We start from the raw sequence: 12530 nt of genomic DNA on the forward strand, positions 1-12530 counted from the left end.
CTTTTGTAACATCATAAATGTCTTTAACTTCTGAGAGTACATTTTAAATTTTTTTATAAAAAAATTATTATTTCATACTTGCTTATTAAAAGTATTAATTATTTTCCCAAACAAATCTAACTACTTTAAATATATTTGTACAGTACTGTATTTAGACACAGAGAGAAAGGCCAATGACTGCACAATCAGGTGTGTGTGTGGGAACACTAGCATTACATCAAATAACTGCATAAAACCAATAGCAGATAAAAATAACTAAATGGATTACATGTCTTTTTGTAATACTCATTTCTGCAGTCAATATTTTTTATAATGACCCTGTTCCTGATATCCTACACAGCCTACATAGTGTCTAGTCTTTTAACTTTCCAGTAAACTTTCCATAATCTCTAAGAAAATCTACTTTAAGTGACCTTGGGTGTGTATTCTGAAGGGACTTACCTGGGTGGATGTGTTTTAAAGCCAGCATTCTGGTGAAGCTCTGTTTCTGTCTCTGGCTCTTTTGTTTCTGATCCATTAGCCATGATAGTAACCTGCCCATCTGCATTAACCTGCATACAATATGTTCTGGATTTTTATTCAGGATGACTTGGATAGAACATTCTGTTGTCACTTCAGTGTTGTTATTGTTAACTAAAACTAAAAATTGTTTCCATTAATTGACATGAAGCTGAAATAAAATATAATTATATATAATATTCGATGAACAATTTAAACTTAAAAAGCCTAAATGAAAATTGAAATATTGCCCTGGCAAGTGCTTAAATAACATCATAAAATAATATTACAAAAATAATAAAATAATATAAAAAATGAGAAAAGCATAAAAATGCAAAAAAAATTATATTTAAAATGACGAAAAAAGTTAAAATACAAAGATAATTCAAATATGAATAAATAACAATACTTGTCACTTTGCAACAGCCACACGGAATTGCTGAATTGTTGTTTACATCCTCTCAAGTGTTTAAAAAAATATACATATTCACAATAGACATTTCATGGAAAGTACTTGAAAGTGGTTCCCCTCGGGGTCTGTCACATGACATAGGACATCTGCTCTGTGGTTCATCACATATTGGCCTTGTGGGTTCCTTTCTGATCGCTCTTGAGACTGTTTAGATGTGTACACCACCCCACCATCCTTATCAATAAGAAGAACACCTCCACCATGAGGATAAATCTACAATTAAGTTGAAGAGAGGAGAGAGGATTTACACATGATTTTGCCACATACATCTCACATATTCTCCCATCCATCCTCTTACTTTGTATGATCCATGTGCAGTTGCGCTGATGATGGTGCCATCCCCGAAAATAACATCACATGCTCTTCCCTCATAGTCCATAATCACCGTTGCAAATTCAGCTTTTTCCACCCGAACCAGTTTCTCTCCTGAAATCAGATTTAATCACTTTCAGTCAACACTGTAAGAACCTTTTATAATGTTACTGCATTAAAAACACTCTTGCACCTGAGCTCAGATGTTGTTGCAGCTCCCCCTGCTGGTATAAAGAGGTAATACGCGTCCCATCAGCGTGATCCACTATCACCGTTCCATCTTTCTTCAGCACAGACAGCACTTTGTCCTCTCTTGTGACCACAGCCTATACATGTATCATCTGTATTACAACAATCAACTATTGACACAAATGAGATGAATCACAAGACACTTACTGTCCCACTGAAGGGGTCTGTAGCATGATAGGCCAGTATCGGCTGCACTTTAACTTCCTTTCCAGCCACAGAGGCGACTCTGGAGCCAGAGGGGGTTGTGGTGGTCCAAGAGCCCCCGTTAATCTCGAGATAATATTTTGTTCTTTCATTTTCTGTGGACTTTTGTTGCTCATCCTCTGTATTTACCTTAGAATCAGCCTTGCCTATGAGAGAAAAACATGTTGAATTTACTTAGAGGACATTACACAGTCTCTCTCATTCATATACTTATTCATATACTTATCAAAAGTGTGAGGTCAGTATGATTTTTTTTAAAGAAATATATTTCAGCAAGGATGCATTAAACTGATAAAAAATGACAGTAAAGACTTTTATAATGTTACAAAAGATTACAACACCAGATTTTTTTTCAGTATATATATATAGTGTGAATAAATAAATCAGTTTTAAGTAATGGTTTTCAATTTGTTTGCACTGATGTGGTATTCGCTACCTTTCTTGTCTTTGGTGTCCACTATCATCTCTTTAATAGGATCTTCCTCCTTTAGGAGTGTGTGTGGAACCAGCACACACACTGGTCCAGAGTCTGGACTCGTACTGACTGTACCATCTGCAAATAAGACCTGAAACACACACATATATTGTATAAGGTCATTATTTCATTAGAAGTGTGCTTTTTGTGCTGTATTATGTGGCATAAAAAGTGCACATGCAATCGTGTGTATTTGTGAATACCTCAGTAGATCCATCTCTCTTGTGTTTGATGACAGTCCCTCTGCTGGTGATGACCCTGGAGACCTCAGTGTGTATGCTGACGTCTGGGGTCAGATCTGATCTAGACCCTGCATTATAAAATCTCTGTCGTATCAGCAGAGATTGGACACAAGAATCCCCATCTAAAAAACACAGATAAGACCTTACAGATGTTCTGTGTCTTGAAACAGAGAGAATAAATAAAATAGGATAGGCCTATTCTTCAATATCAAAGGCTAGTTATGCAGTATGTCAAGCCCAGTAAAAGTCATGACAGCTCAGTGTGCTTTTACTAATGTTTTATCATGATTAATACAGAGCAGAAATGAATAAACCTTATGGTGCATGAATTTTATGTACACAAAAAACATATCACCTGCTGAGTCCTCACAATCAAAGTGCAGGATGAGTCCATTGGGAAGAGATGCATACAGATTGAGGAACTGTGGAAGAGAGGAATCGTCTCTGGGATCACAATGTACCTCAGGCACCTCAGAAACACACATTTGTGAAGGCGATAATGGCTATTTAGTTATGATGAATTGAATGCCAATCTAAACAACACATAACTAATTTAAAACCTAACTAACCAACATTTTTCCATTATTATACTTTGTCCAATTACCTGTTCCTGTAGTTGCTGGCCTGTACAGATGGCATTGGGCACAGGGGGTTGGAGAGTTTGACCTCTTGTTTTAATCGGTTTGCTCTGACTGCAGGAGAGCTGAATGCCATTGGCCAGTACAGCATGAAAAGAGCCAAATTTCTCGGTCTCACAATCTGGTTTGACTCCATTAGCAGCTGAATTGGGCAAAACAATTAGTAGAGTAGCTGTATATATATATATATATTTAGAATAAAAAGCTTTATTTAATTTTATGCAAGCTATTGAAATAGTTTTGCAGCACATACCTTGTTTACTGAACATGTCAAAATCCTTTAGTTTGTCCTCTTTTTTTCTCTCTGAAATGTGTGTGTAGAAGTGATGGCCATCCTTGTTTACACATACTTTCACTTGTGTCAGCCCTAGAGATGAAAACCAATCGTTAAAGGTTAAACGGTTAAGTTCATAATATAAGGTTAACCAATTTATATAAGGCTTAAAATGTACATGTTCATGCACATTTCTCAAACCTTGTGTGAAGTGAAAACTCTCCACATCAATTTGTCCTCCATCACAGGGATAGAGAGACTGAACTTTGCCAGCAACCTGTACCAGTTTTCCATTTAAACTGTAGCCTGTGAAAACCTGTGTGAATTATATAACCATTTAGACATTTCATTTCAAAGTTAGCACCACCAAATCTAGACTATAACCAATAAGCATTTTATGTGGAAATATATATTTCAGACATTTGTTCTCATCTCATTTGCTGGTTCTTGATGCGTCTCTAGCATGTCTCTGGTCTTGTCTCTATGTAGTGTAGCCGAGCTGGGTGTTTTGGACATGTTGTCTCTACTCTTTTTTGAGGACAGCGGAGTCTTCTTGTTTTCCTTTACTGAGTCGATTCTCTCTCCTACTTTCGGTGTTGCTTTTCCTCCTTTTTCTTTCTTAGTCTTTTTGGATTGTTCGTCCTCCTTTAATCTTTCCTGCTCAATCTTCCATGCCTACATGAGAAGAAAGGCCAGTGTAAGGATCATGAAATCTGAAAATGTGTATAATATAAATATTTATATGTTATGGTTAACAGCTCACTTTGAGAGAGTCCTCTCTTATATACGGTTCTAATGTGTCTGAGATTGGGGAGTCTAAAAGAAATAAGCTCAGTTTTAAACATGCACATCATTAAATCCATCTAATATAGTTGATGTATACATATGTTGTCTATATGTTTTCTCTTGCTCAGAGACATACAGTATATATTTGACATTAGTTATGAATATGTTGCCTCTCTCTCTTGACTCTGAAGGGGTTTGAATGGGAGTTCTTTCTGCCTCTTTCTTCTCCTGCACCATCTGCCATTTTTCCTCTTCCTGCTTGGTCCATTCACTGACTGAGTCTGCCACATATTCCAAGTAGTTCCTACAAGAATATTACATTATACTGATATTATATTATAGACAGCTCACTTTGAGAGAGTCCTCTCTTATATACGGTTCTAATGTGTCTGAGATTGGGGAGTCTAAAAGAAATAAGCTCAGTTTTAAACATGCACATCATTAAATCCATCTAATATAGTTGATGTATACATATGTTGTCTATATGTTTTCTCTTGCTCAGAGACATACAGTATATATTTGACATTAGTTATGAATATGTTGCCTCTCTCTCTTGACTCTGAAGGGGTTTGAATGGGAGTTCTTTCTGCCTCTTTCTTCTGCACCATCTGCCATTTTTCCTCTTCCTGCTTGGTCCATTCACTGACTGAGTCTGCCACATATTCCAAGTAGTTCCTACAAGAATATTACATTATACTGATATTATATTATATTATATCATTCTGCATATTTTGTAACTGACGTTTTTAACTGTAAATGTCAGTGTAGCATTTACTCAGTAGAATGTTCCAATATTGTCAACGTATTAGGAAAACTAAAAATGTAAATTCGTAATAAAAATCTTGGTATTAGAAAAATGATCATTAAATGCATCAAGCACATTTTTAAAAAAAATAAATTGGCTTTGGATGATTGGACCATGTAAAATTTTGATGATGAGACGAAGTACCTGAAGCCCACATCTGTGTGAAGTGATGCATCCCAGAATTCTTTGCAACTCCTCTGAGGGCTCATGGGATTTTGGCAGATGACATATATTGCATTGTCTCTGCAACAGTGAAATGTGTTCACACATCTATAAGTCTCACACGCAGACTGAAAGACCTGAAAATGCAGAGGGATTCCTCATTTGTCATTTTTACTGCAATTTCTAATAGATGTTTTTTAATTATATTGCAAAAATATTAAACATATGGATACAAGGTGAGTACCTGCGGGAAAACATAAGCACTGTGTTTCTCTACAAAGTTCCAGTGTCCCAGCTGACGAATCAATGTCTTCTGGAGATCTGTTACAGTTACTTCATGACCCTGCTTTGATTAAATTTATTAGCATATTAAAAACCAATCACTTGCTCATGATAGTGTCAATATAAATCTTTAATTTAATTATAAATGTTAAAATTTCAGCTTTTTTCTTGTCATACCGTTTGTTCATCAGTCCCAGCACTGCTTTTTGCTGATCCTTAAAAAATAAAACAACTTATGTGTACAACAAAATACTTTAACATTGCTTTAGAAATATTTGTTTAGAATTTAAATGCATTTGAATCACTTAAAGTGAACTGTAATGGCTGCTCTTGTGCTCTCGTCACACCTGGTATCCTTCTGTTGCTCCAGTACAGGTGTTTGGTGAATTCAACAGGGTTGTCCCATGGTGTGGGGTTTGGAGGATCTGATTGAGATCCTTTAATACAGCCGCTCTTATCCACTGTAGTCAACGGCATGCTCTCAAACACAAACAGCTGGAGAAGCCTCTGTAGCTCAGACCAGCTCATTGACTCTGAAGATACACGTTAAGAATTTACTTTAGGAAGAATTGGACCATAAGTTAATATAAAAACAGTAGTTCATTGTCATTCCTCCTCACTGTCAGTGCAGAAATGCAGTAGCTCCTGTGATCTGGTCAGTCTATCAATGGCGCTCTCAGCGTGTCTGGACATCAGGTTTGTCCACACATGGCTTTGAGTCATGATGTCTGCTTCAATTTTGATGACATCAAAACCATCTAGGACCTGTAACATATACATAAGTGTACAACACTTTTGGTTGATAATTTAGAGGCCTTAGAAATTTGACGTTATCAGTGTATCCAAGAGGGCTAATGCACAGAATAAAACATTTGTGCGTGCTTTCAAACATTTTTGTGTTTGAATCCAACATCCTTTTTATTATGAGCCTTGTGAATGTATGTTCACATGCTCACAGGAAGCTGATGGAGTCTTCTCGCTCTCTCATCATGGTGATTGAGCAGGAGCGGGTGTTTCTGATCAGTATTCTTTGGGCTGTTGTGCATCTCAAGATTCTTCATGAGATCCTGCCATTACACCAGCAGAGATAATAGAAAAACTATAGTAAGATTTTGATTTAGAAACCCAGTGACTTTTTGCTGTTGTAGCATTGGTGTGATCCACATTTTACCTTATTGTCTTCTTCATCCTGTGGCAGACTCAGCACAGATGAGAGCATGTAACTGATTAGATCTTGATCTGTTTTATCACAGCACTCTTCTGAATCATCAGATCCTTCCTGTTCTGAAGCCACCACCTAAAAATCTCACAGGAAGTCAAATTTAGCAGCCAAATCTTCAAAGAAATCAACATCTTGCAGCAGATGTGCCTCGTTCAGTAGGGCATGTGTACCTATTTGATTGTAAAACCTGTGTGCAAATGTTAATTAAAAAAAGTTGCACATTTTTGTTTATTTTTATATTTATGTCTGTATGCTCATACAGTGATACGTTCAGCAGTCTTTTATCTTTTCAAATTGAAGGCTATATTGAATCATACAAAGTGCCCTTACCTGCTCTAGCATGCAATGCAGTATAAAAGGCACAGATGGGATTTCAGTAGGAATCCTGTCCAGTAGGTCACAGTAGAATCTCATATCCACCTCTGTGCTCAGAACAGGAGACTCTGGCTCTGCTGAGGAAATATTTAAGAATATTTTGAGTGTGCACAGGATTTTGTGCTCTTACTTTAAATGACACAACATTAATTCAATCACAACTTTAATAAATGTTATTGTTGTTGATTACATTTTGCATGAACGTCCATGGGAGACTGTGCAACTTAAACCTTAAATTTATATTTATATTTTATATTGTGCTTTTATTTTATATGTAAAACCAAATCTCATTAATAGTGTATCATGTCTTGTATACCAGGGTCTTCCTCTGATGCTACTTTCTTCCTTGGGGGTTGTACAACCTAAAACATAAACCATGAAAAATATCATCGCCAAAAAAAAACAACAACAACATGTACATCCTGCCACAAGAAGTCTCTTCTGAAAGGAACTGCATTTGAGAAAAAACTGCACTTGCTACATTCAGGGTTTCTGCAGGTTTTTTGTTTGTAAATTTAAGACTTTTTTAAGACCAAGTAAAGAAAATGTAAGGAATAAATTGAAGGGAAAAATATGTTTTCAAAATGTAAAGGTCTAGTTATGAGTTGTATGTAACGTGTCAAAGTTTAAAAAGCAACTTCCAACCAATCTCCATTACTTTTTGAATGTATTGTATCTTGATTTAAGGCTGATTATATTTGTAACAAAATACTGAGGAAGGTATTCATTTTTTTGCAATGCATGCAACATTTAATGCCATGACTTTATCAATTTAAGGCCATGAATTGTGGAAAGGCCTTATCATATTGACAACACAACTATCTGTAAAGGCTGATGTGTACCTCAGTGGAGCTCTGCGGTCGGGACTGCTGGATGGATCTGCAGGCCTCTGGTACCTGGATAAACCTTATACAGCTGAGATAATGGCTGTACTGTCTCCTCCAGTCCATGCTGTCATATACAAGACATGCCACCCCCTCAAATATAGCAGCTCCAAATGCCAGCTATAGACAGTAGTGGTAGATAAAGTAATGTAATATGTGGAACCTTTTTTTTTTTTTACAAGGGTTTTAGATATATTATGACAATCAACACACAACACATATTAAACAGAAACAGAAAAAAAATCTGAATCACAGGTAGAAGAAAGTGTACTTCTTGTTCTCCATTCACCATTGCTTCAGTGTTGCCTTTGTCCTGGGGCAGCAAATGAATCTTCACATTATAGTTCAACCTGGCAACATCACTGAGCCTGGATCCCATATTCCCACTGTTCAAGACTTGATCCAGCTGCTTCCAGAACACATCTAGCTCCCACTGCCTCTTTTGTTTAAGTGTCTCTACTTCTGAACACAAGACGAGTTAATACTGGATGATTTTACATTTTGATTTTGCATGCATACAAATATAACATCAGTCGTCCAGTTTGAGCTAGCCTGCATATTCTGCATGTACTGTGTAATATAATTTGAAAGGTATAAACGTAATAAAATTCTTAGCAATTTGCCTTGATCTTCAGTTGAGTGGTGATTCTCATCTGAGACTGTTTCCTCTGGAGCCTCTAATTCTTCTTCTCTATCTAAGCCCAGTTTAATGATATTGGACACGTGGATACCCAGACCGTCCAATGCAGAGATTAAATGAGGCTGGCAGAACCCCACAATCAGGATGTAGTGCTGTGGCCCGTCATCAGGCTCATCATCTGAACACATGTTCAAAGTAAAAATTAAAACACTGTTTGCAAACCCATTTTACTTTTGTATTCTGATATATGCAGATATTTGACAAGAAACAATACAGAAATGGACACCTATGTATTTGATTATATTTTCCTCTTCCCCTCTGCGTTTGAGATTGGTGTCTTTAGTTGGAACTGGAAGCTCGGCAGCTTTCTTCCCCTTTGCTGCTCCTTTACCCCCCTGGTCCTTGCCGGCAGAACTCAGTCCTGTTTTAGCACGGGCGTTATCCTCTATAGACTTTAATACACATAGTCTGTGTTACTGTTCATCAGAGACATGTTAAAAAAATTATGCATTGTATATTTAATTAGAATTTGTCACATATGCAGTGTAAATTTGAATAGAATAATTGACATGACATGAGCTGTTTGTAAAAAGCCTTCACCTTCTGCTCAGCAGCCCTCCTTGCAATGTCATTATTTTTGATGGTCAGAAGCTGAAACTTTATTAATTTTGCCATCAGGTCCACAGTAATTTCCTCTCCAACATCCATTATAGACTTTGCAACTTCAGTCACCTACAGAAGCACAAAAGACATTTAACTGAAACCATGAATAGACAACATAATTTAGCATTATTTAGTTTATTAATTTTATTTCATTTTAAATTTCAAACTGATTGTTTTTTTGTTTTTTGCTCCAAAACTATACATCCACCGTAGGATGACTGGATCTTAAAACTATACACGATCAATACATTTTTGTAACTGTAACACTATACTAACATTTCTGTTTTTTATGGTGAATAACAATTCCCACCTCACAAAACATGGGAACATCTTTGGTCTTTCTGGTCTTTGGGTTTCCCAGTTCATTGATCTGTGTCACAGAAGATTGTAATATTTCTTTAATGAAACACAATTAAATGTTATTCCTTTCCATCACACCCATCTACATTTCATTAATAATACTCTCTAATGATCTAATGTGAATTATCACAGAACAGAAACCATATTTCAGACCTTTTCCAGAGTGTCCTCCCAGGACAGCACACTGAAGAGCTTGCGCAGGGGCTGCTGGACCGCCTGCAGGAGGGCGCTGATGAGCTGTTCGTCCTCTGCTTTTTCTGCCTGCACCATAGACAGACTGGCCCTCCAGTCATTCTAGTCATAGATGATTCAGAGGAGAAAAAACATACATTTTGTCTAATAAATTTTTTTAAAAATCTGTAGTTCTTGGAGGGCCACAGCCCTGCAGTGTTTAGATTCAACCCTAATTAAATGTACCTGATCCAGTCCTTCAGGCTTATTTGAAAACTACATGGTATGTGTTGGAGCAGGGTTAGAACTAAACTCTGCAGGGCTCCAGAGTTTGACACTCCTGGTTGCAATGAACGCAATGAACGTTTGCATTTCTTTATTTAAAAGCATAGTTCATCCCAAAATGATAATCAGGCACCATTTACTCACTCTCACGTGGTTCCAAACCAGTATGACTTTAATTCATCCATGACACAAAAAGAGATGAATGTTAGGGGGTCACCTAGTCACCATTCACTTTCATTGCATATTGATATATTCACATACACTGAAAGTAAATGGTGACTGAGATTGCCATTCTGCCACACATTCGGTCAAAATGTTTAGAACAACATGAAGATGAGTAAATGATGCTGATTTGAATAGATACATTAGAAGATATGGGATATAGAAGAAGAAGAGGAGGAAGAAGAAACAAAACAACGGTTTCTTGAGGATCATTTATATGTTACCTCTTCAAATACAGCAGAAGTAAGAGCTGTTTCCCAGTTTTTATTAGCAGCAGCTGGCCCAGTCGGAGTAACCCCAGATGGAGTAGCACTTTTATTCCGTTTGGGGGGCATATTCACTCGAATGTCACTGTCAGTATAACGTCGGTTGTAATAAATACTACCATTAAGTTATTTTTAGTTGTTGTTCTTTTACTTTAAAGTGGTAACTCTAACAAAAGTTTGAATGTCTGGTCAAAGTTTCCAAAAGCGTCGTGGTAACCTATGGCAACCAAACAGATCTGCGTATTCCACGCGACGCGCGTTTCAAAACGCCGAGCATGCGCACACTGAACATAGCATAACGTCACTATTGTGCGCCAACGCTGAACATGGCGAGCGGTAAAAAGAATGCTATTCTCACTTCACTAGCGGCTTATGGAGATGATTCAGAGCAGGATTCCGATCCAGACACAGATGATCAAGGTATAAACTCTAAGTAGTGTTAGGGAAAACATGTAAATACTGGGACTTTGCAACGCTGGCGGCTTTGTTGTCGATGTAGGGGTAACGTAACGCTAACGTACGCGTCGCTATAAATAACAGAATGATCAAATGTTGTGGAATAGACAAAAAATGACTTATTTTTTTCATATTCACTCGAATGTCACTGTCAGTATAACGTCGGTTGTAATAAATACTACCATTAAGTTATTTTTAGTTGTTGTTCTTTTACTTTAAAGTGGTAACTCTAACAAAAGTTTGAATGTCTGGTCAAAGTTTCCAAAAGCGTCGTGGTAACCTATGGCAACCAAACAGATCTGCGTATTCCACGCGACGCGCGTTTCAAAACGCCGAGCATGCGCACACTGAACATAGCATAACGTCACTATTGTGCGCCAACGCTGAACATGGCGAGCGGTAAAAAGAATGCTATTCTCACTTCACTAGCGGCTTATGGAGATGATTCAGAGCAGGATTCCGATCCAGACACAGATGATCAAGGTATAAACTCTAAGTAGTGTTAGGGAAAACATGTAAATACTGGGACTTTGCAACGCTGGCGGCTTTGTTGTCGATGTAGGGGTAACGTAACGCTAATGTACGCGTCGCTATAAATAACAGAATGATCAAATGTTGTGGAATAGACAAAAAATGACTTATTTTTTAAAAATATATTACTGTTATGGGCTCAATTGGGGTTTTTATTAATTGCTGGGTTGTAGTACGGCTGCTGTTATGATGAATAGTTTAGCATTGAGTTTTGTAGAGGGCAGTGCATGTAAAATTGGTTTGTTTCCTGCTTTATTTACTTAATGTTGAAGTTTTTTTTTTAAAATGTATTTTCTTCTTCTGCTTTATGTAACTTTATGCTTGTAACCTTCATTGACACGACAGTTAGCATCAACTGTTATAACAAAATATCTCATATTAGTGTTTTATGGATTTACAGTAGCAACAATAACTAATAACTAACTATGGTATATACCTGTGGAATTGAAAAGAGCTTTTTTGTGCTTGTCTGTCAGGATCTCATGGTGGATTGGTGTGGGCTGGTTACGGAGAGGAAGATGTGAGTCGTGTGGAGGAGGCAGATGAGAAGCCCTCGGAGAATGAGGACAGTGATGATGACAGCACTAGAAATTCGGTCAGTCTTAACCACATCTTTCAGTTTAGGGGTTTTCTAGAAGTGTCAGACCATTACATTCACGTAGAATGTAATTCACAAAAATTAACCTTCCGCCAATTAGAGAAGATCAGAGCCAGTTGTAATAAAAGGAAGTAACACGACATTTTTGCAACCACAAACAATTACAAGGAAAAAAATAGTGATCATAGCACTTGATTTGAAATATTGTTGTTTTTTTTTCATTGTCCTTTTTTTAATCATCAGTGTCATTAGGAAAAAAAGAAAAACTTGAAGGGGTCATTTGATGCTGCTAAAAAGAACATTATTTCCCACATACCCCCCTGCCATTATTTTAGGGGGGCGGTCCGCCCCCCTACCCCCCCCAACGGCACCCCCCCACCCCCCTTGAAGGTCAAGTTAATTTTATTTAATTATATTTTCTCTATAGCGCCAGATCACAACAGAAGTCATTTAAAGTT

The 12530-nt window shown here is 37.2% G+C and overlaps 2 protein-coding genes across 2 annotated transcripts in view; one reads left to right on the forward strand and one right to left on the reverse strand.

Moving 5' to 3' along the window:
• The window catches only part of LOC107598987 (sperm-associated antigen 17-like), a 17109-nt gene extending 6553 nt beyond the window's left edge, over positions 1–10556 (reverse strand). The window contains 31 exon segments of the mRNA XM_016290467.1: positions 442–551; positions 1013–1183; positions 1269–1393; positions 1476–1608; positions 1679–1881; positions 2172–2301; positions 2414–2574; positions 2808–2955; positions 3057–3220; positions 3344–3457; positions 3566–3680; positions 3785–4039; positions 4128–4180; positions 4321–4454; positions 5100–5254; positions 5362–5460; positions 5577–5614; positions 5747–5932; positions 6020–6164; positions 6356–6466; positions 6571–6696; positions 6952–7072; positions 7303–7358; positions 7839–8000; positions 8152–8342; positions 8504–8698; positions 8807–8972; positions 9121–9252; positions 9494–9553; positions 9697–9837; positions 10446–10556. Of these exon segments, the coding sequence (XP_016145953.1) occupies positions 442–551; positions 1013–1183; positions 1269–1393; positions 1476–1608; positions 1679–1881; positions 2172–2301; positions 2414–2574; positions 2808–2955; positions 3057–3220; positions 3344–3457; positions 3566–3680; positions 3785–4039; positions 4128–4180; positions 4321–4454; positions 5100–5254; positions 5362–5460; positions 5577–5614; positions 5747–5932; positions 6020–6164; positions 6356–6466; positions 6571–6696; positions 6952–7072; positions 7303–7358; positions 7839–8000; positions 8152–8342; positions 8504–8698; positions 8807–8972; positions 9121–9252; positions 9494–9553; positions 9697–9837; positions 10446–10556 (4211 nt within the window).
• A 734-nt stretch (positions 10557–11290) lies between these two features.
• LOC107599029 (SAP30-binding protein-like) overlaps positions 11291–12530 on the forward strand; it is a 12702-nt gene continuing 11462 nt past the window's right edge. Inside the window, exons 1-2 of the mRNA XM_016290518.1 lie at positions 11291–11426; positions 11951–12069. Coding sequence (XP_016146004.1) covers positions 11333–11426; positions 11951–12069 — 213 coding nt within the window. The 5' untranslated portion in view covers positions 11291–11332. The remainder of the gene's footprint in view (positions 11427–11950; positions 12070–12530) is intronic.

Source organism: Sinocyclocheilus grahami, unplaced genomic scaffold (assembly GCF_001515645.1).
Source record: "Sinocyclocheilus grahami isolate Dianchi unplaced genomic scaffold, SAMN03320097.WGS_v1.1 scaffold259.1, whole genome shotgun sequence".
In the NCBI taxonomy this organism is placed as follows: Eukaryota; Metazoa; Chordata; class Actinopteri; order Cypriniformes; family Cyprinidae; genus Sinocyclocheilus; species Sinocyclocheilus grahami.